This window comes from Megalobrama amblycephala, linkage group LG4 (assembly GCF_018812025.1).
Source record: "Megalobrama amblycephala isolate DHTTF-2021 linkage group LG4, ASM1881202v1, whole genome shotgun sequence".
NCBI lineage: Eukaryota > Metazoa > Chordata > Actinopteri > Cypriniformes > Xenocyprididae > Megalobrama > Megalobrama amblycephala.
Genome location: NC_063047.1, coordinates 52,229,111 through 52,255,960, shown reverse-complemented (window position 1 = coordinate 52,255,960; position 26,850 = coordinate 52,229,111). Strand labels below are relative to the sequence as shown.

Sequence of the window (26,850 nt, the reverse complement as noted above, 5' to 3'; positions counted from 1 at the left end):
GCCGCTGCAAAATTTCTCAAAAGAAAACAAATTTGATCATTTTACCCCAATTTTGAAATCGTTGCACTGGTTACCTGTACTATTTTAGAATTGAATTTAAAATTCTTCTTTTTGTTTTTAAATCCTTAAATAACCAGTCCCCGAGCTATCTGTCGGAGCTACTCCTACCCCTACAATCCCACACGAAATCTGAGATCTGGTGATGAGAGAGTTCTCTGTGTCCCCAGATCGCGATTAAAGCAGACAGGTGATAGAGCCTTTGCTATCACAGGCTGTGGAACAGTCTCCCGGACAATATCAGAACGGCACAATCTCTAACTATTTTTAAATCTTCTCTTAAAACTTACTTATTTTCTTTAGCTTTTAATTCACTATGAGTATATGGTGTGAATGTATGTCTCACTTTGTACTTTCTTTTTTCTTTATTGTTCAGCACTTTGGTCAGCCATGCTTGCTGTTTTTAAATGTCCTATATAAATAAAACAACCTTGAACCTTGAGCAGGGATATGTTTGTGTGCATTTTGTTTTGTGATTTCACCAGAATGAATAGAGTTTCTGCAACAACATTAAGCGAAAGATTAAAGCGTTTGTCTATGTGATGACTGCACGAGTTACAAGAGAACACTGTATCCTTGCCACTGATAACAGCAGCAATAAGCACTAGCGCCAGATTGTCTCTTATTTAACAAATGAACGGAATGAATGCTGGAGATGTTTTAAGTAGGTACATCCGCAATGCAAGATGTTTCAAAAAGTAGGGGGACAATATCGATCCTGGCAAAAAGTGTCCCACCCACAAATTATGCCTATATGTGTAGCTCTGTAACAGTTAATTGTAAGTTTGTGAGTTAATTGTAATGCATTATCTATTGTAAAGGATCAAATTCATCTGCACAGTCACGCAGAGCTAAAGCACAACCAAAACAGGCTAAAACTACTCAGAGTGTTGTCATTATTGTAAAAAGTTATCTTTATTAATAAGGCATTTGCAGAACCATGCCCTTTCTCAGGAAAACCTCAGTGTCCTTGTTACAAATGTTACATATACTTACTGTAGTAATAACAGTAAATTATGCATAATTACATGCAAATAACCTAAACCAAACATTAATCCTAAATATATAGTAAGTACATGTTGGTAATTAATATTACTCAGTACTTGAATATATAGTTACACTGTAATATGGATATCTTAAAATAAATTGTAACCAACTTTTTTTATGCATACTATTTAAAAAAAAAAATAGCTGCAAGAAGAGTAGAACTACAAGCCTAGCTGTGGATTAATCCAGAGGTTTTGCCTTTTTTTATTGAGGCCATTGCTTATATTTTTAATGTTATTGTGCTGTTTGTGCATTTGGTCCTACCAGATCATTCCTTGGTTAAATACCAATCCCAGCACATTGCCGCTTATGTCAAATTCACCATAGGAAGGCTGAAAATAAAAATAAGGCTGTTAGTTATCAAAACATAAAATAGCAATTTAGGTTACTGGTGATTAACCTATATACTGGACTCACCCAGCCAGCCTCCAGATCCCAGCACCAGCAGTAGTTCAGGAAACGTACAATCAGCGCTCTCAGGAAGTCACCGATGAGGATGGTCAGATAAGTCACCTGTATATCTGATATGGTCAGCTTCACAAACTCCTAACGGTGGGGTAGGAATGGTTTGCGGTAAATGCTTTGAGTTCAACCACAAATATAAAGCCACAAGAAATGTGCAAACAAATGTTTAGATCAGAATGTCTCATCAAACTCAATATACAGTATTTTATATATGATTTCTGCTGTAGGAATTAGATGGACACTTTACTAAGCCCACTGCAGTTTCCCAGCATGGGCCTCTGATGACATCAGCGGGATCAATAGGAGGTGGAGTGCCTGTGTAATTTGGGTTGTTGGCTGAGAAGTTGGCATAATACTCCTTAACGAACCAAATGCTGGCATTTTTTATAGACTCCTCCTCTTCAAGCTTTAAGCAAAAAATGGTTTTGTTCACTTAAAAATAACTGATTCTCTAATAAAAAAACATGAAATAAAAAGAGTTAGCATCAGAAAACTTACTTTCGAATTGACCTCATCGAACAGAGCAAGCAAAAATGTGTAGAGGTTGCCAAGGAAGAGTGCAAATATACGTCCCAGCTGCCACTTGAGAGCAATACGTGGATGGTATTCTTCCAGCTCTGCGATAGTCTCAAAGAGCATTGGACCCACCAGCCCCAGCAAAGACATGATGATCTCCATCTGAGATACAAATTTTATCATTTTTACTTCATGTGAAATGAAACTGAAATATTGAGTTACATGTTGGACAATAAAATGGAAACACCTAGTTTTATACCACAACAACTGGTGTATCCAAAATAGCCAATATTCATATTCATGCATTTTATTTATATTTTATTTGAATCTTCTAATAATTTATGGCTTATGATTTAACAATATTATCTTTAATTTCATATATTCATGTAATCCTACTCCATATATTAATCTTCATCATATACTCAAGTATTTACTACTCATTTATGCTTATTTTTCATTATATTTTCATCTTCTCTGTAGCGTCTGGACCAATCAGACACACAATTATTCATTATATTTAATGAATAATCCAGAAAACTCTCCCTCACAAGTTCTGTGAACCCATCCCCCAAAACTGAAACACACAGGCAGAACCAGGTGTCCTGTTACTGATAAGAACTTTGTTATGATCTGAAAGAATTTGTAGAGACGTGTGACTCCGACTTAATTCTTTCTGAGAAGGACAAATAAACCCTTTTAATCCTATATATTCTATATATAACCACTTGAGAAATGTATAAATACAGTGGGTACGGAGAGTATTCAGACCCCCTTAAATTTTTCACTCTTTGTTATATTGCAGCCATTTGCTAAAATCATTTAAGTTCATTTTTTTTCCTCATTAATGTACACACAGCACCCCATATTGACAGAAAAACACAGAATTGTTGACATTTTTGCAGATTTATTGAAAAAGAAAAACTGAAAAATCACATGGTCCTAAGTATTCAGACCCTTTGCTCAGTATTTAGTAGAAGCACCCTTTTGATCTAATACAGCCATGAGTCTTTTTGGAAAAGATGCAACAAGTTTTTCACACCTGGATTTGGGGGTCCTCTGCCATTCCTCCTTGCAGATCCTCTCCATTTCTGTCAGGTTGGATGGTAAACGCTGGTGGACAGCCATTTTTATGTCTCTCCAGAGATGCTCAATTAGGTTTAAGTCAGGGCTCTGGCTGGGCCATTCAAGAACAGTCACAGAGTTGTCGGCCCAGTCTGAGGTCCTAAGCACTCTGGAGAAGGTTTTCGTCCAGCACATCCCTGTACTTGGCCGCATTCATCTTTCCCTCGATTGCAACCAGTCGTCCTGTCCCTGCAGCTGAAATACACCCTCACAGCATGATGCTGCTGCCAACATGCTTCACTGTTGGGACTGTATTGGACAGGTGATGAGCAGTGCCTGGTTTTCTCCACACATATCGCTTAGAATTAAGGCCAAAAAGTTCTATCTTGGTAAGAGAAATAAGAGAATCATATTTCTCACCATCTTGGCAAACTCCATGCGTGCTTTCATGTGTCTTGCACTGAGGAGAGGCTTCCGTCGGGCCACTCTGCCATAAAGCCCCAACTTTCTCCCATCTCCTGACTGCATCTCTGGAGCTCAGCCACAGTGATCTTTGGGTTCTTCTTTAAATCTCTCACCAAGGCTCTTCTTTCCCGATAGCTCAGTTTGGCCGGATGGCCAGCTCTAGGAAGGGTTCTGGTCATCCCAAACGTCTTTCATTTAAGGATTATGGAGGCCACTGTGCTCTTAGGAACCTTAAGTGCAGCAGAAATTTTTTTGTAACCGTGGCCAGATCTGTGCCTTGCCACAATTCTGTCTCTGAGCTCTTCAGGCAGTTCCTTTGACCTCATGATTCTCATTTGCTCTGACATGCACTGTGAGCTGTAAGGTCTTATATAGACAGGTGTGTGGCTTTCCTAATCAAGTCCGAATCAGTATAATCAAACACATCTGGACTCAAATGAAGGTGTAGAACCATCTCAAGGATGATCAGAAGAAATGGACAGCACCTGAGTTAAATATATGAGCGTCACAGCAAAGAGTCTGAATACTTAGGACCATGTGATATTTCAGTTGTTCTTTTTTAATAAATCTGCAAAAATGTCAACAATTCTGTGTTTTTCTGTCAATATGGGGTGCTGTGTGTACATTAATGAGGAAAAAAAAAAGAACTTAAATGATTATAGCAAATGGCTGCAATATAACAAAGAGTGAAAAATTTAAGGAGGTCTGAATACTTTCCGTACCCACTGTATGTATCCAATTCACATGGGTAGCATGTTTGGTATCGATGAACTCCAACTTTCGTTTCCTATTTGGTAATTTATGTATATTGCTAACTCTATGACACACTAGTATTATAAGAATCTATAAGGTTCTTTTCTCATGCATCCAATCCAATGTCTTATGCTAATATCTTGCTACCGAACAAAGACTCGTAAAAGTTCCCTCCAAAGGGACAACTCCTTATTGGCTCAGTCACCTTAAGAGGGTGTGGCATCTTCACACTTTAAAATTACTGATCACAAGATCACAGTGTGTTCTTTTACTGAAAAATTCTGATGTGAAGATGATGCTGTGCTAGAAGCTTCTAAGGAACTCCAAGCTTGTCCCAGGCTCTAGCCTTGACTTTTCATTCACCAAAGATCCTCTGAATCCAACAGGTTCTCTTTCATCCAGACAACATCAGCAAAGATCAACGGGCGCCTCCACAAATTGCATCAGGACAGTTAATTCAAATTGGCGAGACATGCAAGTATCAAACTTATTCTCATTATTTGATACAGAAAGTATCCTTACCCCTTTTAAAGAAGGGTGTGTTAGAACTAAACTGATGGTTTGCTCAAGGCTGTTGATCTGCTGAATTTCAAACAATGCTGTAACTTCTTGCTTTCCTTTATTCTGTTTCAGCTCTCTTTCCGTAGGTAAAACGTATGCATGTATGTGTGTGAATGTTAGAGTAGTTTAAAGGGATAGTTCACCCAAAAATGAAAATTTGATGTTTATCTGCTTACCCCCAGCGTATCCAAGATGTAGGTGACTTTGTTTCTTCAGTAGAACACAAATAATGATTTTTAACTCCAACCGCTGCCGCCTGTCAGTGGTATAATGCAAGTCAGCGGGAACTTTGACTATAAGAGTAAATAAAACACGACAGACAAATCCAAATTAAACCCTGCGGCTCGTGACGACACATTGATGTCTTAAGACACGAAACGATTGGTTTGTGCAAGAAACCGAACAGTATTTATATCATTTTTTACCTCTAAAACACCACTATGTCCAATTGCATTCAGCATTCGCTCGGTGATGTCTGATCGCACTCTGACAACGGCAGTGATGTCTAGCACTCATTGAAGTATACGCGCGAGTGTCACGGTTCATGAATCCGCTGTCTCATTCTGGTGTCTGTGTGATGGTGTGGGTGTGTCACCTGATTGTTTTGTGTGGGCGTCGCCGCTGATTGATGATCAGCGGCAGCTGTGAGCAATCACCATCTGCCTATATAACGCCTTGTCTTTCGTCTCTTGTTTGTCAGATCGTTGTGCTGTGACCGCGTGTTGCTTGTTGTGTGTTTCCCTGGATTGGACTTCTACTCGTTGTTTCCTGTTTCTCGTGTTTCATTGGATTACTCTCTGGACTTCACATTTGGGATCACTTCACAGACACTGCTCATCACCACTCTTCACGGATCTTCATCGCCCATCGACGTCCCTGTGTTACCACTCTCCTGCTGTCTGTTATATGTTACTTGTGTGTGCTTGGAATCTGACTACTGTGTGAAGCTCTATTAAAGAGATTAACTTGCATCTGCATCCTCCCTTCATTCCGTGACAGAACGATCTGACCAATCATGGATGCAGCGAGTTCAGCAGCTTTAACGGAGTTCATCAACCACAGTATCTCCCGCATGGACCAGCAGCAGGAGAGCATCACTTCCACCGGACGCGCTGTCCAAGCGCTAGTAACACAGGTGTCCGAGCTCTCCCAGCAACTACAACAGCTTCGCGCTCCCACTGCGCCACCCCCACCGCCTGTTCCCCCCGCGTCGCTGGAGCAACGCGATCTGCCGGAGCCCTGCCTTCCTGTGCCCCAGGGTTACGCCGGTGAGCCTGAATTTTGCAGAGCCTTTTTGAATACCCTACTGACCGGGAAGGCGGCCTTATGGGGGACGGCGGTGTGGGAGAATCAAGACCCATGCTGTACCTCGTTCCTGGCACTCTCCACCGAGATGAAGAGGGTGTTCCACCGTGCGGTTGCGGGCAAGGAGGTCGCTCGTCAACTCACCGAACTCAAGCAGGGCAGCCGCACGGTCGCGGACTACGCCATCCAATTCCGCACCCTCGCGGCAGAGTGCCGATGGAACGAGGAGGTGCAGTGGGATGTGTTCCTGCATGGGCTGGCCGACCGTATTCATCGCAAGATTTACACCCTGGATCTTCCCCAAACCTTCAACGGGCTGGTTGACCTCGCTTTACGGGTGGATTCCCGCCTCCAGAGACTGGAGTTCCTGGGGGCTCCCAGCACCAGAGCGCAGGGAGCGGAGGGCCGAACGGCCAGTGCTGTAGATACGGTCAGTCCCGCATCAGATCCTGAGCCCATGCAGGTAGGGAGAGCTCGGCTTTCCCGGGAGGAGAGAGAAAGGCGGAGATCCCTGGGCTTATGCCTTTACTGCGGTGCATCGGGACACTTCCTCAGGTCTTGCCCAGTAAAAGACCAAGCCCGATAGTAAACTTGAGGCTACTATCGGGCGGGATCTCCGCTGAGAAGTCCTCACCATCCACCCTTCTCCCGGTAAGACTGAGATGGGCGACTCACAACGTCACCTGCGATGCACTCATTGATTCCGGGGCTGAGGGGAACTTTATGGATACCATCTTTGCACAACAGCACGAACTACCCATCTCTTCACTCACTCACCTGATTACAGTCAACGCACTCAATGGTCAACGTCTCCCTAACATCTCTCAGACTACAGATTACGTCACCCTCATCACCTCCGGTAACCACAACGAACGGATTCAGTTCATGCTCATGGACTCACCACACGCACCTGTAGTTCTTGGACATCCCTGGCTCACTAAGCACAATCCCCGGATCAACTGGCAGCTCAACACCATCACTGAATGGAGCACTTTGTGTCACAAGTCTTGTCTTTTGTCTGCTTGTCCCACGGTGTCTGTTTCTGTGTTACAGGAGAAGACAGCGGATTTGGAGGTCGATGCGTCAGAGGTGGGGGTAGGCGCAGTTCTATCCCAGCGGGCGCCCTCAGACGATAAGATGCATCCCTGCGCGTACTTTTCTCATCGTTTGTCTCCCGCTGAACGCAATTATGACATTGGTAACAGAGAGTTGTTGGCAGTCAAATTAGCGTTGGAAGAATGGCGTCATTGGTTGGAGGGGTCGGGGGTACCCTTCATCGTTTGGACTGATCACAAGAACCTAGAATATATTCGATCGGCTAAAAGATTCAACTCCAGGCAGGCTCGGTGGGCACTTTTTTTCGGACGTTTTGATTTTTTTCTATCGTACCGCCCGGGCTCCAAGAACATCAAGCCCGATTCTTTATCTCGTATTTTTGATCCATCCGAGCGCCCGTCTACTCCCGAGTGTATTCTTCCTGAGACATTAGTAGTCTCCACTCTTACATGGGAGGTCGAATCGAAGGTCCTGGCGGCCTTAGAAGGGGTAACGCCTCCGCCCGGGTGCCTACCGAACCGTTTGTTTGTGCCGGAGGGGTTAAGGTCCTGCGTCATCAAGTGGGGTCATTGTTCTAGTGTTAATTTCGTCAGACGAGACGAGACGAAATATGTTCGTCAACGACCTTTTTTTTTATGACTAAGACGAGACGATGACAAGACTGCACCACTGTCCAAAAACGCTGACTAAGACTAAATTAACATGCATTATTGTTGACGAAAAAAGACGAGACGAAAATGTTTTGTATAAAATAAAAACTAAGATAAAATCTCTCTTCATTTTCGTCTACAATCGTCTCTGCTTTTTCATTAGCTGTTCAGAACGAGTTTGCGGTTTTGATACTGACAAAAAGTCAGAATGTGTCATCATAACTGACGGGAAACACTGCGGACAAAGAATTCACATTAAGCAGGTTATATATATTTTATGTTAACTTACTTATTTTGCCACATGCATGTGTGGGTCTTCACATCACGGGCGCGGAAAGTGGGGGTGCTGTAAATGCATGTTTGTTCATTGACATTTATTTGTAATAAACACTCTGAGTTGGCTATTTAAAAAGTTTTATTTTTATGTTAAATTATGTAAGGGATAATGCAGAGCGAGGCGGTTGTTATAGCTAATACAACCCCAACAGGCTGATTAGGCTGACTACCTACCAAATAAATCAATAATTTGACACAAAATGATGATTTAAAAAGGAGTTTATTGATTTAAAAACGATTGTATTGCTTCCGCTAAAGAAAATAGTGCGCTCCGTCTCTACGGTTAGAATCCTGTGTGTCCATGGCAACGCTCTGTTTTTCCTGGCAACGGTGTGTTATAGTTAGCAGCGGTCTGTTCGTCCACACACCGCTCAAAAAAAAAAAAAATAAAAAAATCCTGAGCGCAAGTCCTCCCTAGAATTGTGTTGGTTAAAATAAAATACTCTTCAGCACAGGTTAATCATTTGTGAATGTGTGTCCTAAATCAGAAATTGAAAACCAGACACGTTTAACATTTGCATTCAACAAAAATCATTCAACAAGTGTATTTTGTCAGGTAATTATGACATTTAACCAATGTTTGAGATATGTGAAACACTTTTTTTACTGAAATGTTTATCAGTAATAATCTCAGTAATAATGTGTTATTTTTGACTAAAACTAGACTAAAATTAAAAGACTTTTAGTCGACTAAAACTTGACTAAGATACCTTGAGTTTTCTTTTGACTAAAACTAGACTAAAATGAGGAGACGTTTAGTCGACTAAAACTTGACTAACAAAAAAAAATATGTGAATGACTAAATATGACTAAAACTAACAAGGACATTTGCCACAAGACTAAGACTAAGACTAAATTAAAAATAGGTGACAAAATTAACACTACATTGTTCCAACGTGGCTTGTCATCCAGGGGTTAATCGAACCAGATTTTTGGTTAAGCAATGATTCTGGTGGCCTGCTATGGCTCGGGACATCCGCAGTTTTGTTTTGGCTTGCTCGGTTTGTGCCACTGGTAAGACGTCCAACCGCCCTCCAGATGGGTTACTCCAACCGCTGTCTGTCCCTTTGAGACCCTGGTCCCACATCGCTCTAGATTTTGTCACCGCCCTCCCACCCTCCCAGGGGTACACGGTTGTTTTGACCGTAGTGGACCGGTTCTCGAAGGCGACCCATTTCATTCCCTTGACCAAATTGCCCTCTGCCAAGGAGACAGCAGTTACTGTCGTAGACCACATCTTTCGGTTACATGGCCTCCCGGTAGATGTCGTGTCCGACAGGGGTCCCCAGTTTGTGTCCAAATTTTGGCAGGAGTTTTGTAGACTGCTGGGCGTGACGGCTAGTCTTTCCTCTGGGTTCCATCCCCAGACCAATGGGCAGACCGAGAGAGCCAACCAAGATTTAGAGCGTATGTTGCGATGTTTGGCGTCCAAGAATCCTTCCTCCTGGAGCCAACAACTCTCTATGATTGAGTACGCACACAATTCGTTACCAGTGTCTTCTACGGGCCTCTCTCCATTCGAATGCAGTTTAGGTTACCAGCCACCTGTGTTTCCCAGTCTGGAATCTGAAGTCGCGGTCCCCTCTGCTCACGCCTTTGTCCAGAGGTGCCACCGCACTTGGAACAGAGCCAGCGAGACTCTGTTGCAAGTGAGGGCGCGCACCAAGGCTAAGACTGATCGCCACCGGTCAAAGCCTCCCGTATACGTCGTGGGTCAAAAAGTGTGGCTTTCTACCAAGAACATTCCGCTCCGTTCCGTTGCCAATAAGTTAGCTCCCAAATTCATCGGCCCATTTCCTGTCACTAAAATTATTAGCCCAGTGGCAGTCCAACTCAAATTGCCTCCGGCGTACAGGAGGATTCATCCCGCCTTCCATGTTTCCAAAATTAAGCCTGTTTTTCACTCACATCTTAATCCGCCTACTCCGGTTCCCCCACCGCCGTGGCTTGTAGACGGGGAACCAACCTATTCGGTTAATCGCATTCTGGACTCGAGGCGGAGGGGACGCGGATTCCAGTACTTGGTGGACTGGGAAGGTTACGGTCCGGAGGAGAGAAGTTGGGTTCCTGCTAGAGACATTCTGGATCACTCCCTTATCGATGATTACAATCGACAGGTAAGGAGTTCTGGGAACGCCGTGAGGCGTTCCTAGGAGAGGGGGTACTGTCATGGTTCATGAATCCGCTGTCTCATTCTGGTGTCTGTGTGATGGTGTGGGTGTGTCACCTGATTGTTTTGTGTGGGCGTCGCCGCTGATTGATGATCAGCGGCAGCTGTGAGCAATCACCATCTGCCTATATAACACCTTGTCTTTCGTCTCTTGTTTGTCAGATCGTTGTGCTGTGACCGCGTGTTGTTTCCCGTGTTGCTTGTTGTGTGTTTCCCTGGATTGGACTTCTACTCGTTGTTTCCTGTTTCTCGTGTTTCATTGGATTACTCTCTGGACTTCACATTTGGGATCACTTCACGGACACTGCTCATCGATCACCACTCTTCACGGATCTTCATCGCCCATCGACGTCCCTGTGTTACCACTCTCCTGATGTCTGTTATATGTTACTTGTGTGTGCTTGGAATCTGACTACTGTGTGAAGCTCTATTAAAGAGATTAACTTGCATCTGCATCCTCCTTTCATTCCATGACAGCGAGACATCACTGCCGTTGTCAGAGCGCTATCAGACCTCACGAATCGAGTGATGAATGCAGTTGGACATAGTGGTGTTTTAGAGGTAAAAAATGATATAAATACTGTTCGGTTTCTCGCACAAACCGATCGTTTCGTGTCTTAAGACATCAATGTGTCGTCACGAGCCACAGGGTTTAATTTGGATTTGTCTGTTGTGTTTTATTTACTCTTACAGTCAAAGTTCCCGCTGGCTTGCATTATACCACTGACAGACGGCAGCGGTTGCAGTTAAAAATCATCATTTGTGTTCTACTGAAGAAACAAAGACACCTACATCTTGGATGCGCTGGGGGTAAGCAGATAAACATCAAATTTTCATTTTTGGGTGAACTATCCCTTTAAGTGTTTAGTCTAGTTAATAATGTCTTCTTCATGTCACATGTAAAGTCCGTGTTTCATGCTCATATACTGGAGTCCCTAATCATGCAGATCCTGACCACATGCTCTGTGTTACAAATTTGCTGTGTTTGGACTCTTATGTTATGTTTTTTGCATTTATAATTCATATTAAGTTTTCCAGGTGCTTCCTATTTGCCACACCCCCTTATTACCTTGTTTAGTTGGTTTTCCCTGAGTATTTATAGTCCTTGTGTTCATTCATTGTTATGAGTCGTTAACGTTTGTTTGTATGTTGTGCTTCATGTTTCTTTTCTAAGTCTTATCATTAAATTGCTTCTGCATGTAGATCCACTCCTTTGTTTGCTCATTTCACATCCAAACGTTACAGAACGACTCATCAACTATGGATCTAGCAGGAACAAGCCAGGCCCTTGTGAGTGCACTTAGTACCGTGTCCCAGAACAGGCGACCGATAGAGTGTTATGTGGAGGAGTTTGTGGCTATTTGCCATCTCGCTCCACTAGATGAAACCACCCTTATAGACTGCTTTTGGAGCGGACTGGATATGAAAATCGCTGAGTTGATGCCGTGGGAAAATGACGGCTGGACCCTGGCTCAGTATATTGATCTGGCCCTGCAGTTGTGCGGATCTTCCTTCACTGTGAACTGCTACGCACTCAAGCCCAGGTTTGCCGGTTGCTACGCACTCAAGCCCAGGTTCGCCGGTTGCTACGCACTCAAGCCTGTCTGCCTCAGCACTTTCTAGTTCCTCGGATGGAGCGCCGCTCGACTTGGAGGCAGACTGTTTGTTTGTTCTCTCTGTAATGGCTACTGCCATTTGGTGTGTTTGGGCTGCACACATGCCACCTATTTCACCCGAGTCAGCGGCGGGAGGACTTTCTGAACTTTTTGTGTCTTTGGATACTCATGTTTCTGCTGCAAGCGCAAATTCTGAAACCCATGTGAACTCTAATGCCTCTGTTTCGGTCGTGGGCACTGTTCCTGAACTTTTTGTGTTTCCTGATGGCTCTGAGGTCATTTCTGAACTTTTATATTCCCTGTTGGCTCCGTTATGACTAAAGCTGGCTTTGAACTTCCTGTGTCCTCTGACTTTAATGTCTGCCCAGTTGGAGAGCCAGAGATCGCTTGTGAACTCCTTGTTGAGTTAGAGACTATAGAGATCTTTTCTGAACTTCTTGCTAGTCCTGTTATGGTCAAGGAGATAGATTTTGAATTCCCTGTGTGTTTATCTTTGGCCTCAGAGACACTTACTACCCTGCCTGTGCCCTTTTTTGTAGTTCCGCCCATTTCTCAAGATCCACCGTGGAGACCTCCAGCCTTGATTACACTGCTGTGGTGGTCATCATCTCCACCGTGGAGACCTCTAGCCCCGATTACACTGCTGTGGTGGTCATCATCTCCACCGTGGAGACCCCCAGCCCCGATTACACTGCTGTGGTGGTCATCATCTCCACCGTGGAGGTCTCTGGGATTGTCTGCGCTGCTGTGGTTAGTTGGTTCAACCCGTCCGCTTGACCATCTTACTCTACCTGTGCAGCTTGCCCTGCCTGCTCCATCTTAGTCTCCAGGCCTTTTCCCACTCTAAGGCTCTGGCCCTTCATCCCAGGGTTCTGTTACAAATTTACAAAAGTTTGGACTCTTATGTTATGTTTTTTGCGTTTATAGTTCATATTAAGTTTTCCAGGTGCTTCCTATTTGCCACACCCCCTTATTACCTTGTGTCATGATCACCGTCTGTTCCTGTCAGTTCCCGGACTACACTTCCCACTACCTGTCAGTCACATGTTCACTCCACACCAATCACCTGTTGCCACATACAGCCTAGCACACTACACTGATCACCACACCCAGCTGCAGATCATTACCAGGACTATAAAGGACTTTCACACACAGCACCTCACCGCGAAGTCTTGTTAACTCATGTTACAATTCCGAGCGTTCATTCCCTGTCTGCCTGCCTGTCCTCGACCTTGCCTGTTTCCCGTTTATGATTCTCTGCCGCATACCTTTGGATTGTGTATTGTTTCCTGGACTGTGAATGCTCTCTGCCTGCCTTTTGACCACTGCCTGTTCTCTGACTACGATCCTGCCTGTCTCTGATGTTCCTGTTTGCCCCTGTTCGACCCAGCCTGTACGACTATGCTCTCTTTTAATAAAATGCTGCACTTGGATCCCCTGTCTGAGTCTCCATTCATAACACCTTGTTTAGTTGGTTTTCCCTGAGTATTTATAGTCCTTGTGTTCATTCATGGTTATGAGTCATTAATGTTTGTTTGTATGTTGTGCTTCATGTTTCTTTTCTAAGTCTTATCATTAAATTGCTTCTGCATGTAGATTCACTCCTTCGTTTGCTCATTTCACATCCGAATGTTACACTCTGAGTAGTACTGTACAATAAGAATGTTATTTCCCATAACCTGGAAATTAACATTTCTTAGAATTAATAAACAATGAATTAATAAACAATAAACACTGAGTGTTCATTGGCCAAACAGGTTAATTGATTGTAATATTATTTTTTTTTTTTTACATTAAGTTAATTTTATTAACTGATCCAAATATTTATAATTAATTATAACTAGTTATGATTAATTATTCATATTTCTTTGAGCTAATTTGCTACATCTCACGGTATTATCGTTTGAGCGTATGCTTGCTGTGTTCAATTGTTCTTCAAATGTTCCTATGTGACAAGATATTTTGTACTCTTGTGGTTAGATATTGGACGCCTGCCATGTACTGCAGAAGCGATGATGTTCTCATAATTTGTTGCTCATTTGAACTTGATGTACATTTCCACCTTTCCTGAAATAATATTTTGCACAATGTAAGACTTGATATTTAAAATGTGAAAAACTTTGCGTTCCTGTTTTTCCAATAAGGTGTTAAACCCACATCTTGGGTGGTTATTTTTGACTTTCTGGTTAATGTTAACTCTAACGGGATGGTCACGATTCTTATAGCAGGAAAACATATATCACTGACACAACAGAGAGTTTAGTTTCTTATCTGTCCAAACGGGCCTTTAGGTGGGATGTAAATTTTCCTATACTTAAGGTACAGTATATAAATGACCTCGGCCTGTGTTAGTTTCACGTCTTCTACTTCTGACTTCTTGCTCTCTGCGCTTTTGGCGTGCCAGCTTTTTGATATCTTCTGACAAAGATTGTTATACTCAGAACTCAGAATCTTAGGGCCCTATTTTGACAATCTAAGTGCATGGTCTGAATCTAGGGTGACCACCTGGCGATTGATCTGTTGCAGGATAATAGATGTGATTTTGCGGGACAATGCAGGACACGTGAGACAGATAAATTTACTATTATTATGCTATGTGAATACTGACTTACATTCATTGGCAAACTTGGCCGATTATTTTTTTTTTTTTGCTGGTGGGTGCCCAGTGCCCACACTATAATGTTGCGCTTCTGGCAACATTACATCCTGGAAAGAAGACAATTCTAGATTCAAAAGTGCACATGCAGGAGGACAACGTTTGAGCACACACATGTAATATCTGAGTGAGAGAGAGCACGCGTCCAGTTTTGCGCCAGAAGGGAATCCACCTGTGAGCGGAGAGATTCCTGCTCACGCATTTGATGCGCTCTTGGGCACTATTGGCCAGTGTTTCAGTTTGATTGACCAACCCATGTATCTTGTTAGTTTACTTAAGACAAGATATTGAATGTGGTCTTGTACTTATATTTACCTCATTCTTCTCGTACCATGAGAGGTTGTCCATGTTCGCAAACTCTTGGGATCGTTTGACTACAAAGTAGATGAGATAGCCACTTCCACCCAGTGTACAGGTGATGAGAAAGTTGGCTAGGACACGTAAGAATCTCCTCAGATGAATGTTCTCATCCTTTTGGTTCTCCTGCTCATCCACAATGGACTCCTGCAGAACACATTAGAGGTTCCAAACTGAGAAAATCCTCATGCATGACCATATTGGAGCTACAGAGCATGCAAAATTTATATAAAACATATCACTTGATCTGGTCAGATTATTTTGGTCTTACAGAGAGTTGACCTCCTCAGATCTCTAAAAGGACAACCAGACCGTGAAAAAAAAATGCAGTGGTCAGCACACACACTTACACCTACCCAAGCACTTCCACATATACACAAAAGCACATACTTTGAAGCTGGTGGTGATGGAGGCATATTTATTGTCGGCTGTCTCCGCGTTCCCAATAAGATAATCCCAGCTGGTGAACATCTTCCAGGCAAAGGTGAACTCACTGTCTTCTCCATCCCCTCCCCCCACATCTGCGTTTTTAGCCATCCTAACAGCGAGAGTGGACTTTATTCAGCAATTGTAGAGAATCCAATCTCGCCGGCAGGATAACAGAAGCGCAATTTCCAATTGCAGTCAAAACAACAACAATCGTGTTGGTAATACACAATGAACTTTCTGTTAGGCTCACTGAAGAAAATGTTTTGTATTTAAAGGTGAAGTTTTTTTATGTTAAATATGTCTTCCTTTCCCCAGAGGGTTGATTGCCCTTGTTCACAAATATAATGGGAGGAAGGGAAGATTTTCATTTATTTCAGTCAGTTCACAGAAAACAACCATGACATGAATGATTTGGAAAGGTGTTTTTTTTTTTTTTAGTTTCTCAATTGCAACTTTTTTGTCACAACTTTTTTCTCATAATTGTGCCATTAGTTTGTGCAGCTAATTTTTTTATATCTCCCAATTACACCTTTATTTCATATTCTAATTTTATATCTCACAATGCATATGTCATGAATGTGACTTTATTGCTAAAAATACTGACTATATTTCCTCTAATTGCAAGTTTTCATCACACAATTTTGACTATTTCTCGTAATTGTGACTATTTCTCATAATTGCAACTTTATATCTCAAAATTGCTACTATTCGTAATTGCATCTCTTTTTTAATCTCACAATTACCTTATTGTTTTGTTACTGACGTGGAAACATGCTTGCATATTTCTTTGACAAGACTCAAGCTTCTCCCTGTTGTATAACGCTAAATGTTGATCTTTGCATCTGCACAAATTTTGTTTGGAATGCATGTGTAAAATGCACATGTAAAGCATATTGTGGATATACATATAAATATTCGGAAAATTCGGAAACTACAACAATTTAATCAAAATTAAAATGCAGTTTTGCAGCCATTTTCTGTTAATATGTGAGACTTCCAATTCATTAACTTTTACAGATAAATAACTAGAAGCATCATAAAGTGTAGTAAACGGTAAAACTATCTGTGCTACAAAACTGTGTTTACAGTATCAGTAACAGTTTGCAGTATCAAGCAGCATAACAGACTGTTTTTGTACAGTAAATTAACTGAAAGTGGATGACACCGGAAGCCTTGCTCGAGTGTTTGGGGAACTAATTAGTAGTGAGTGATAGTAGGAGTGTTAACGTTACAATTGTTATTTTTTGCAACAATTCCACTAGTGCTAAAATTAAACACTTCACCTTTAAATTGTAAGGTTTATTGTTTATTTTTTCTTCATTAGCTGTCTAATCTGACAAGACAATCTTTTTTAACTATTTTAGATGTAGAATTAAAGACAATACAACAGATTCTGTACAACCTTTTGTCATCCATGAAGAACTAAATAACAATGATACTTTGATGATTAACATTTTTTTTTATACATTCACAGTCATATGTACTTCTCAAGAACATTTCATGTCATTGCTACAACATCTAGCAATGAATGAAAGAGGGACTCACGTTCGGATCACAACCATGAGGCTATACCCGAAGGTCCCAATGCCCACCATGAGGTAGGACAGAGGGAGACGAAACTTCAGGAAGCCAATGGTTCTCTGGTTATTATAGTAGCCATAGAAAAGTACTGAGTACTTGCAGTAACCCTGTCAAAGAGAAGGCATCAAAAAGCGTTATTGATAACCATACATTTATATTACAGTAATAAGAAATGTGACAAACACTGTGTAACTCTCTAATATCATGACACAGTTTTCAAAGAAAATATGTACAGGGGGGTCAAAAATCTGAGACTGTTTTAAAAATCTGGGGTTTAAAATTTAATTTAAACCTGTAAATAAACAGAAAATTTAAAATGATGCAAAATGAATGAAACATTTCAGGTTCTGCACAATTTCTGGGTCACTAATAAAATAAGTACATTTGTGGTATTGATTATTCAAACTAATTTAAACAGATGCTCTTGCTCCCATTGTAGCACAATATATTAATTCTCAAATCATGCAGAAAAGAACATGACTATTAGGTTTTACATGAACTTCTGGAGTTCATGCTGCTACTGTTAAAAGTGTGACATAAAATACTAAGACGGTCTGAAATTCATGTTTATTTTTCAATTCAACTTTCACTCAAAACGTTTGCTAAATTGTATTTAAAATGCGAAAAAGACATGTTTTAACTAGTGGTCTCAGACTTTCGGACCCCATTGTAAACATGTATCATGATCTTACATTGAAATCCGTGAGAACAGAATAGTCCATAGCAGTGTCTTGCTCTGCTCTCGGAACAGTTTTCCGTGGAATGGACCCATATGGAAGTCCCATGAGAACCTTGCGGATGATTTTGTTGATGTTTAAATCATTTGTGAAGGGCAGCAGCCATTTTTATAGATAGAAATATTAGAAAGATAGTTTATGCAAATTTAAGGCAAAAGAGCATAATTGTATTGCTATGTAAGTAAAGCACAACATATTTGATAATAAACTGACCTCTGGTATCACAACCAGGCCAAAGGTCAAGCCGAATAGGACCAAATTCATACCGTACATCCAACGGAGGAAAATAAAGTAGGAAGCAACTGAGGAGCCAAAGTGACCTGCAAATGGATGAAACATTGCCAAGGCTCCGAATAAGGAACTTTCAATTTAGTACCTCTTATTTTTTTACTTGCAAGAAACATTCAAATAAATAAATATGGCTAAATTTCTAATTCAATAAATTCAATACATGTCAAAGAAATCATTTTCTATTATCAGTAAGACAGCTTAAATGAGATGCACCATTCCTGTATGTAACGTGAATGGGGGGGGTTAGTACTCACTCTCAACTTCCTTTATTTTCCGCTCCCATGGGATGCACGATGTCCTAAAATTTTCAAAATCTCTTTGAAACTTTATCCATTTCTGTATGATGGGACACAAAGCAAATAGGAAATTTTAGGAGTCTGCATGCAGGTACCTAGATTTTTACGTTGGTCAAGAAAATGTTTTTGGCATTTGCATATACATGTTGCCGCTGTGATGCTAGGGTTTTGCAATGTGGTTGCTAAGGTATTCACATTGTGTTTTAACCCATTACTAAGTTGTTGTTAGATAGTTCTGGGTGGTTACTAGGGCATTGCTAGGTGGTTGCTTACCTGCTCTAGTGAAAAATGTCCACTGCAAAGTCTCTAGTTGACATTCTGGTCTGATCTCTCTTAAAATGTTTTATTTTCAGCAACAGTAATAGTGATGCATAAAGTGAAGATTTTTATATTCCTACCTTCATCATCATCACTTTGTAGGCATACAGCTTCCTGCCTTTCCCTTTGCCCAAAGCACCTTCAAATTTATCCACAAACTGCTGAGCCTCTCTACAGACACAAGGAGAACATGGGAATGTGAGGAGGAGGAGATTTAAAAACTTTAATCATCACTGAAAATGCTCACTGTAAGACTTAATGTAATGGAACAGTGGTTCGCAGAAATTGCATGAAGGAGTTACACAAATAAAGTCTTTAATTAGAATAACAAACACTTCGAAGATATCTTAGAATACGTAGTAGAAAATGAAAACCACATGTGATGTGGAAAACTTTTTTTTACAATTGAGTATATATTGTCAGAGCACAGCACAACTCTCATGCAATGGCTATTAAAATGTTAAAACCATTTAAACTACAAGAAGAAAGAAAGTCATACAATTTTACAATTTTAAGATAACATGAAGGTAAATGATGATATGATGATGGAATTTTCATTTTGGGGTGGAGTAACTTAAAGGGATACTCCACCCCAAAATGAAAATTTCATCATCACATCATATCAAAATATCTTGTGTGTGTGTGTCTGTGTGTTTGTGTGTGGTTGTTTGGTTCCCAACATTCTTAAAAATATCTTCTTTTCTTTTGTGTTTCAAAGAAGAAAGAAACAGCTTTGGAACGCCAAGAGGGTTAGTAAATGCTTACAGAATTTTCATTTGAGTTTTCAAGTTTAATTTTTTTCTTTTTCTTTCTTTTTTCATTGTAGGGAGCATCCCTTTATATTTGTTAGTGGAAGAATGAACTGAAACCATTTAACCCTTTGGTGCTGTTTGGTCATTTCTGACCAAAAAATGTTATGTTTTGTTTTGTTTTTTAGAATTTTGTACTTTATTGGAATGGTGTGAAAATTGGTAAAGGTTTTGGCACTTGCTATGTGAACACATACACATACAAACAAATGGTCCTGAAAAAAAATAGTCACACTTGTACTCCTCGCGGTCAAAAATTGCCACATTGGGAGACGAATTTCATCTAGTGAGAAGGTTTGGTACTGCGCCCAAACAAAATTTTACTGAAAGCTAACATCTTGAGATATCAACCTCAAATTTGGAGAACAACTTGTTTAGATTTTGTCATGATCACCAGTTGGAGTGCTCTAGTTAGCCACCAGAGGGCACTCCATCCAGGACGGTTCCTCACCACACCCGTGAACTCAATTTCCCATAACACACTTCCCGGACTCATTATCCTGTTTCATTGCACCCAGCTGGTTTGTGTTTCCTTGTGCCATGTGCTCACCTTTCTATTGTCTGGACCCCGCCCATCTTGTTATCTGTTCATTGGTTAATTTGCCCCACCTGTTCCACATCATTACCTGCCTTGTTTGTTCCCTACTTATTCTCCTTGTGTTTGCAGTCCTGTGTTGGTTTGTTGTTGTATATTCGGTTGTCGTATTTTCCCATGTGTGTTCCCTCTTTGTCAAGTCAAGTCTAGCCTAGGTCAAGTTTTCCCCCACGGGGTAGTTTTTGTTGTCTTGTTTTGTTTTATTTTTATTAATAAAAAGCCCTCTCTTCCTGCATTTGAGTCCTCACTCCTTCCAACCCTGACAGATTTATGGCTTTGATTTTCTCATAGTAGAGTAAAACATGTTTTCGAAAATATATTTTTCAGGTCTATGCTCATAAAGTGGTTAACAGGTAATAAATGGATCATAACCATTCCATAAAAATTAAAATATAGTACATTAATTTAATCGAAATTAAAAAAAAATCTGTCATTTTTGACCACCATGCGAGCAGCACCAGAGGGTTAATAAAATAATGTTTTCATAAAAATTTGTCCTTAATACATTTATTTTATATTAATTGTTTTATAAAAACAATAAGGCACTTAAGAACTTGCTGTATTGTGAATTTAGTCACAGCTTAATGTGGTGTCTTGAAGCTTACTGATTCATTTTAACATTTTTTTGCATTACATTTAAGATTTCTCAGTACTTGAGGACTTTAAGTCGTCTTTTCATTCGCCAGGGCTTGTTCCTGATGTTTGCTATCAGTTTCTTCTTCTCCTCCACCTCCTCCATCAGTTTGGCCATTTCTCCTTCAGACATGGACTCCTCCTCTTCATCTGATTTGGAATCATCACCACTAAGACATAGAACATGATGTTATCTTTATTCTTACATAATAATTATTTATTTTTACTGATGTTAAAATGATTAATTGCATCTAACATAAATGTTTGTGTTTATATGTGTGTGTGTGTATATATATATATATATATATATATATATATACTGTATATATGATATCTGCATCTGTGTGTGTGCATGTCTATACAGTGGGTACGGAAAGTATTCAGACCCTCTTAAGTTTTTCACTCTTTGTTATATTGCAGCCATTTGCTAAAATCATTTAAGTTCATTTTTTTTTCCTCATTAATGTACACACAGCACCCCATATTGACAGAAAAACACAGAATTGTTGACATTTTTGCAGATTTAAAAAAAATAAAAACTGAAATATCACATGGTCATAAGTATTCAGACCCTTTGCTGTGACACTCATATATTTAACTCAGGTGCTGTCCATTTCTTCTGATCATCCTTGAGATGGTTCTACACCTTCACTTGAGTCTAGCTGTGTTTGATTATTGTTACACGAATCTATAAATAGATCAAAGCTCACGTCACAAAGCAAAACTGCACAAAGCGAGTTAACCGAAGAAACAAATGGCAATAGCCCGAAACAAATGGCAATAGCCCAAAACGAATGGCAATAGCCCGAAACAACTGGCCACGTTGGAGCACGAGGTACGCTGGCCTGGCACACGCCAAACACGGTCAATTCAAGCCCTTAAATACAGCTGGCGCATCAACAAATAGGCAGGGCATCATGACGTCAGGAATAAAGATTGGCAGCCGAAGCAGCCAATAAACGCAGACCTGCAGACAGAGAGAAAGTAGGGCAGAAGAGCATAAAAAGTGCACACACAACACACGTGGAACGTAACAATTATACTGATTGGACTTGATTAGGAAAGCCACACACCTGTCTATATAAGACCTTACAGCTCACAGTGCATGTCAGAGCAAATGAGAATCATGAGGTCAAAGGAACTGCCTGAAGAGCTCAGAGACAGAATTGTGGCAAGGCACAGATCTGGCCAAGGTTACAAAAATATTTCTGCTGCACTTAAGGTTCCTAAGAGCACAGTGGCCTCCATAATCCTTAAATGGAAGATGTTAGGGACGACCAGAACCCTTCCTAGAGCTGGCCGTTCGGCCAAACTGAGCTATCGGGGGAGAAGAGCCTTGGTGAGAGAAGTAAAGAAGAACCCAAAGATCACTGTGGCTGAGCTCCAGAGATGCAGTCGGGAGATGGGAGAAAGTTGTAGAAAGTTAACCATCACTGCAGCCCTCCACCAGTCGGGGCTTTATGGCAGAGTGGCCCGAGCGAAGCCTCTCCTCAGTGCAAGACACATGAAAGCCCGCATGGAGTTTAACACCTGAATGACTCCAAGATGGTGAGAAATAAGATTCTCTGGTCTCATTTTTGGCCTTAATTCTAAGCGGTATGTGTGGAGAAAACCAGGCACTGCTCATCACCTGTCCAATACAGTCCCAACAGTGAAGCATGGTGGTGGCAGCATCATGCTGTGGGGGTGTTTTTCAGCTGCAGGGACAGGACGACTGGTTGCAATTGAGGGAAAGATGAATGCGGCCAAGTACAGGGATATCCTGCACGAAAACCTTCTCCACAGTGCTCAGGACCTCAGACTGGGCCGAAGGTTTACCTTCCAACAAGACAATGACCCTAAGCACACAGCTAAAATAACGAAGGAGTGGCTTCACAACAACTCCGTGAATTCAACAAGTCATCTTGTTAATGTTATAAATTAATTATGTCTCTGTTTGTCTTTACCGATTAAAGACTATCTGGCGCCACCGCACAGTTAAAATAAATACAGATGCCGAGTACATTGGTATTAAAAACGCCTTTTAAAAACTGTCCATTATTCAGTTTTGGGGACCGTGACAGAAGTTTGAAGGTTCATCAATGCGTCAAAATTATTCATTTTTCCGTTTTTTTTTTTTTAAATTTATTTATTTTTTTTAATCTATCACAAAGTACAAAATAGTTAAAGAAAACTAGGATGCCGAGTATATTCAGAGCGCCGCCATTGCTGTTTACAGTGCGTGGAATGGTGCGCTGCGATTGGTTGAGCGGATGTATCGCATTCTGCAGAGAAGGGAGACGCGTTTGTCGCGTTTTGGAAAGAGAGGGATATCGCATTTTGTGCAAAATTAACAAATTACTTTTCAATACCGACCAGATACAATACCTATCCAATACTGATTTTGGCGGAAACTCAATTTAAAAAAAAAAAAAAAAAGAAAAAAAAAAAAAAAAGGCGTTTATCGCGTTTTGGAACCAAACTTCATTTGTTTTTACAATAGTAATAACATTAATTTATGCTTAATTACAAGCAAACCAACCCTAAACTTATAGTAATACCGGTAACATTGTCCTTGTTACACATTTACATGTAATTGCTGTAGTAATAAAAGTAAATTATGCATAGTTACATGCAACTAACTATAAACCAAACCCTTACCCTAATTATATAGTAAGTACATGTTGTTAGTTAATATTAGTGCATACATTATTGAATAATTACACTGTAACAAGGGCATCTTAAAAAAGAAAGTGTAACCATAATGACGTTTTAATACTTATTTATGTAATTACACTGTAACAAGGACACAAAATAAAGTGCAAAAGATTTTTTTTTTAAATGTTGATTAAAAAAATAAGACAAAAATGTAGATTTGTTTTGTACCCATAAGACTAACACTAATATTGAGCTTATATGCTTTTAAAATGGAGATAACGACTTGAGGTCTAACTAGTACAAGTGTTTGTCTACAGAGTATGGGGAGACATAGTATTAAAAATGCAATGGCTTTGAATAGTTAAAATGATACTGTCGCGTTTATAGGGAGAGGCTCGGATAGTTGACCATATATTTTATAACAAAACAAACTGCTTTTGTAAATAACATGGAAATATGGCATGTAAATTACACCGTAATAAACTAGAAACATTTCAATAGAACTTTAGGGATGGACAAGAGAAAAAGTTTAAGTTGGTTTATCTATTACTGGAGTTTCAGGAGAGTTTTGTCTTATATTCAGTGATCTCTTGGGTGTCGTGACTCATGAGCAGTTAATGAAATCAATTAATTATCATTTAATTATCCAATTCTATCTTGATACCACTTGTGTCAGCATACCTACTGTTCTTTTTCCTCTTTTCATCTTTGTCGCTGTCTTTGTCATTGTCCTTGTCTTTTCCTTTTCCCTTAGCATCTTTCTTTTTGTTCCCACCTCTTCTGTTTTTTCTCCCGGACTTCTCGTTTTCCCCATCTCCTCCACTCTCTCGCACTTTTCCTCTTCTCCTGTTCCCGGCACGTCTCCTCTGTGGAAAATCATCATCACTGTCTTCCTCATCTGCCTGTGCAACTTTCTTTTTATTGGTTGCTCGACGACCTCTGGGGGGTTCATCATCCTCATCTTCATCCTCACCATCCTCACTGGCGGCTGCTTTGCCCCGTTTACCGGCTGCTGTTTTTTTAGCACCTTTGCCTTTTGCTTTTTTGTCCTCTGAGAAAAAAGAGAGCATAATTGTAGTGTAATGAAAATGCATATCATGCAAAAAAAAAACAAGACATTCTGGCTGAGTAACACAGATAAACACAGATTGTTACAAAAAAAAAAAAAAAAACTTGCTGTCACTATTTCTGAGTGTTTTCTAGGTTATGTGCAACAGAAATATTGATGTTTGCCTTATACACCACCACTAATTAAAGAAAAAGATAGTTGAAAATAAAGAAAAACGATTCATTGTAATCTTTTTTTCTTACCTTCAGCACTCTCCACATCTCCATCAATATCTATTCCCACTATCAAAAAATAAAGAAATAAATGTATGAGTAGCTTCCATAAGTACAAAATGTCAGATGGCATGATTTTAAACAATTTATCACTAAAATAATGGTCATTAGGGTTAAATGTAACTGTTAAATTATGCTACATTTGAAATAAAAAAGTACTCACCATCTTCCAGTTTTCTTGCTGTATCACTTTTCTTTGGCATTTTGCTGCCTTTCCGATCTTTATTAGTCTCTGAATTATTTCCCTTGCACCTGTGGTCTAACAAATTACTGCACAGGTGTGCAGCTGCTCTCGAGTAACTGACTCCCTATTGCCATAGCAACGACACGTGACCTCACCTGTGCGATCGATATTAGTATGTTAAATGAGCTGGAACAATTTTCCGGTCGATTTGAGTTCAGGTTAAATCTTTTAGAGAGAGAAAGGAAAGACAAAGGAATTAATACAAAGCACAAAAACAGCTCAACATTAAAATGATCTGAGAACTTACATGAAGCAAAACAAATCTAGCCTCTCAGAAGAGCATATTTAAATTCCATCAGTGTTTAAAGGAACAATCAAAAAGCATTCTGGATGACCCGCAGGATGGTACACCACATCCATTTAAACTGTTCGATGCACTCTCACTCATTGGGACACATGACACCTAATGCTGCTGTCACAAGAAGAGCCTCCTTAAAGATTTAATGAAGGTTTAGGTTTTCCTTCAAAGACAATTAAGCACTTTTCACACTATATTAAGTTTTGCACTTTCATTTTGACATGCTCTTTCTTTAAAATTTCTGTGGTTAGGAGAATCTGCAACATAAATTATTCCAAATGAGCATTTGCAGTATTATACAGCTGTCAACAGTTGTCACAGTATAGAGGGATTCTTGCCAATGCCATTTTAAACTAGTCTGCAAAGATTTTGATAGCAGAAGGTGTCTTTACCAGTGTGTATGGTATGTATATGGTAAACACATTCAATTATACAGACACTCAGGCAGACAATGAAACTCTAAGCAGACAAACAGATATACATGATCTCCTGTCTCGTTTGCACCATGACACCTGGTAGATGACACTGCATCTCAGTTTTCACATGCGAGTCATTACATGTTCATTAGTGTGAAACTGCAAAAACAAACAATGTGTGTATATGTGTAGCATATTCCTGCACATCTGTGTCTGTCTGTTTGTCTGTCTGTCTATCTATCTATCTATCTGAGCTGCACAATTATATGTTAAAAGATTGAGATCTCGATTCAAACACCCGCGCAATCTTGTTATTCCTAAATGACTATGATTTGCCTGTCTGTACCGTTTACTGGTACGATCACAGAGGAACATTCAGATCTGCGTTGGGTAACGGGTTGTGCTGACTGACGCAAAGAGAGCAGTTGTAATGTATAAGTACGAAACAACTTCACAGTCTTTTCAACCACACAGTATTGTTATTTTTGTGCTACAAATATTCATATTATCACAGAAGTACTGGCATAAAAGTTTAGCCTATAGTTCGGATATACACATTGATGTCTACAGTATCGATCAAAATCTATTATCAATCGATCAATATCTATTCAAATAATTTATCAAATATGAATACAGTGGCAAGAAAAAGTATGTGAACCACTTGCAGAATCTGTGAAAATGTGAATAATTTTAATAAAATAAGAGAGATCATACAAAATGCATGTTATTTTTTATTTAGTACTGTCCTGAGTAAGATATTTTATATAAAAGATGTTTACATTTAGTTCACAAGACAAAACAATAGTTGACCCCATTTATAAGTATGTGAACCATTGATTCTCAATACTGTGTGTGGTTACCTGGATGATCCACGACTGTTTTTTTGTTTTGTGATGGTTGTTCATGAGTCCCTTGTTTGTTCTGAGCAGTTAAACTGAGCTCTGTACTTCAGAAAAATCCTCCAGGTCTTGCAGAAATTTCAGTTTTCAAGCATTTTTTGCATATTTGAACCCTTTCCAGCAGTGACTGAATGATTTTGAGATCCGTCTTTTCACAATTGAAAGGGACTCAAACTCAACTATTAAAAAAGGTTCAAACATTCACTGATGCTCCAGAAGAAAACACGATGCATTGAGAGTCGGGGGGTGAAAAC

At 40.2% G+C, this 26,850-nt stretch overlaps 1 protein-coding gene across 1 annotated transcript in view; it reads right to left on the bottom strand.

Moving 5' to 3' along the window:
• The window catches only part of tmc2a (transmembrane channel-like 2a), a 45,870-nt gene extending 21,030 nt beyond the window's left edge, over positions 1 to 24,840 (bottom strand). Inside the window, exons 1-13 of the mRNA XM_048189929.1 lie at positions 24,080 to 24,840; positions 20,782 to 20,931; positions 18,805 to 18,895; positions 18,365 to 18,446; positions 18,033 to 18,139; positions 17,775 to 17,873; positions 17,047 to 17,189; positions 15,463 to 15,610; positions 15,031 to 15,219; positions 2,068 to 2,247; positions 1,817 to 1,975; positions 1,522 to 1,650; positions 1,369 to 1,436 (exon numbers count right to left, since the gene is read on the bottom strand). Coding sequence (XP_048045886.1) covers positions 1,369 to 1,436; positions 1,522 to 1,650; positions 1,817 to 1,975; positions 2,068 to 2,247; positions 15,031 to 15,219; positions 15,463 to 15,610; positions 17,047 to 17,189; positions 17,775 to 17,873; positions 18,033 to 18,139; positions 18,365 to 18,446; positions 18,805 to 18,895; positions 20,782 to 20,931; positions 24,080 to 24,492 — 1,958 coding nt within the window. The 5' untranslated portion in view covers positions 24,493 to 24,840. The remainder of the gene's footprint in view (positions 1 to 1,368; positions 1,437 to 1,521; positions 1,651 to 1,816; positions 1,976 to 2,067; positions 2,248 to 15,030; positions 15,220 to 15,462; positions 15,611 to 17,046; positions 17,190 to 17,774; positions 17,874 to 18,032; positions 18,140 to 18,364; positions 18,447 to 18,804; positions 18,896 to 20,781; positions 20,932 to 24,079) is intronic.
• Positions 24,841 to 26,850: the final 2,010 nt, after the last annotated feature.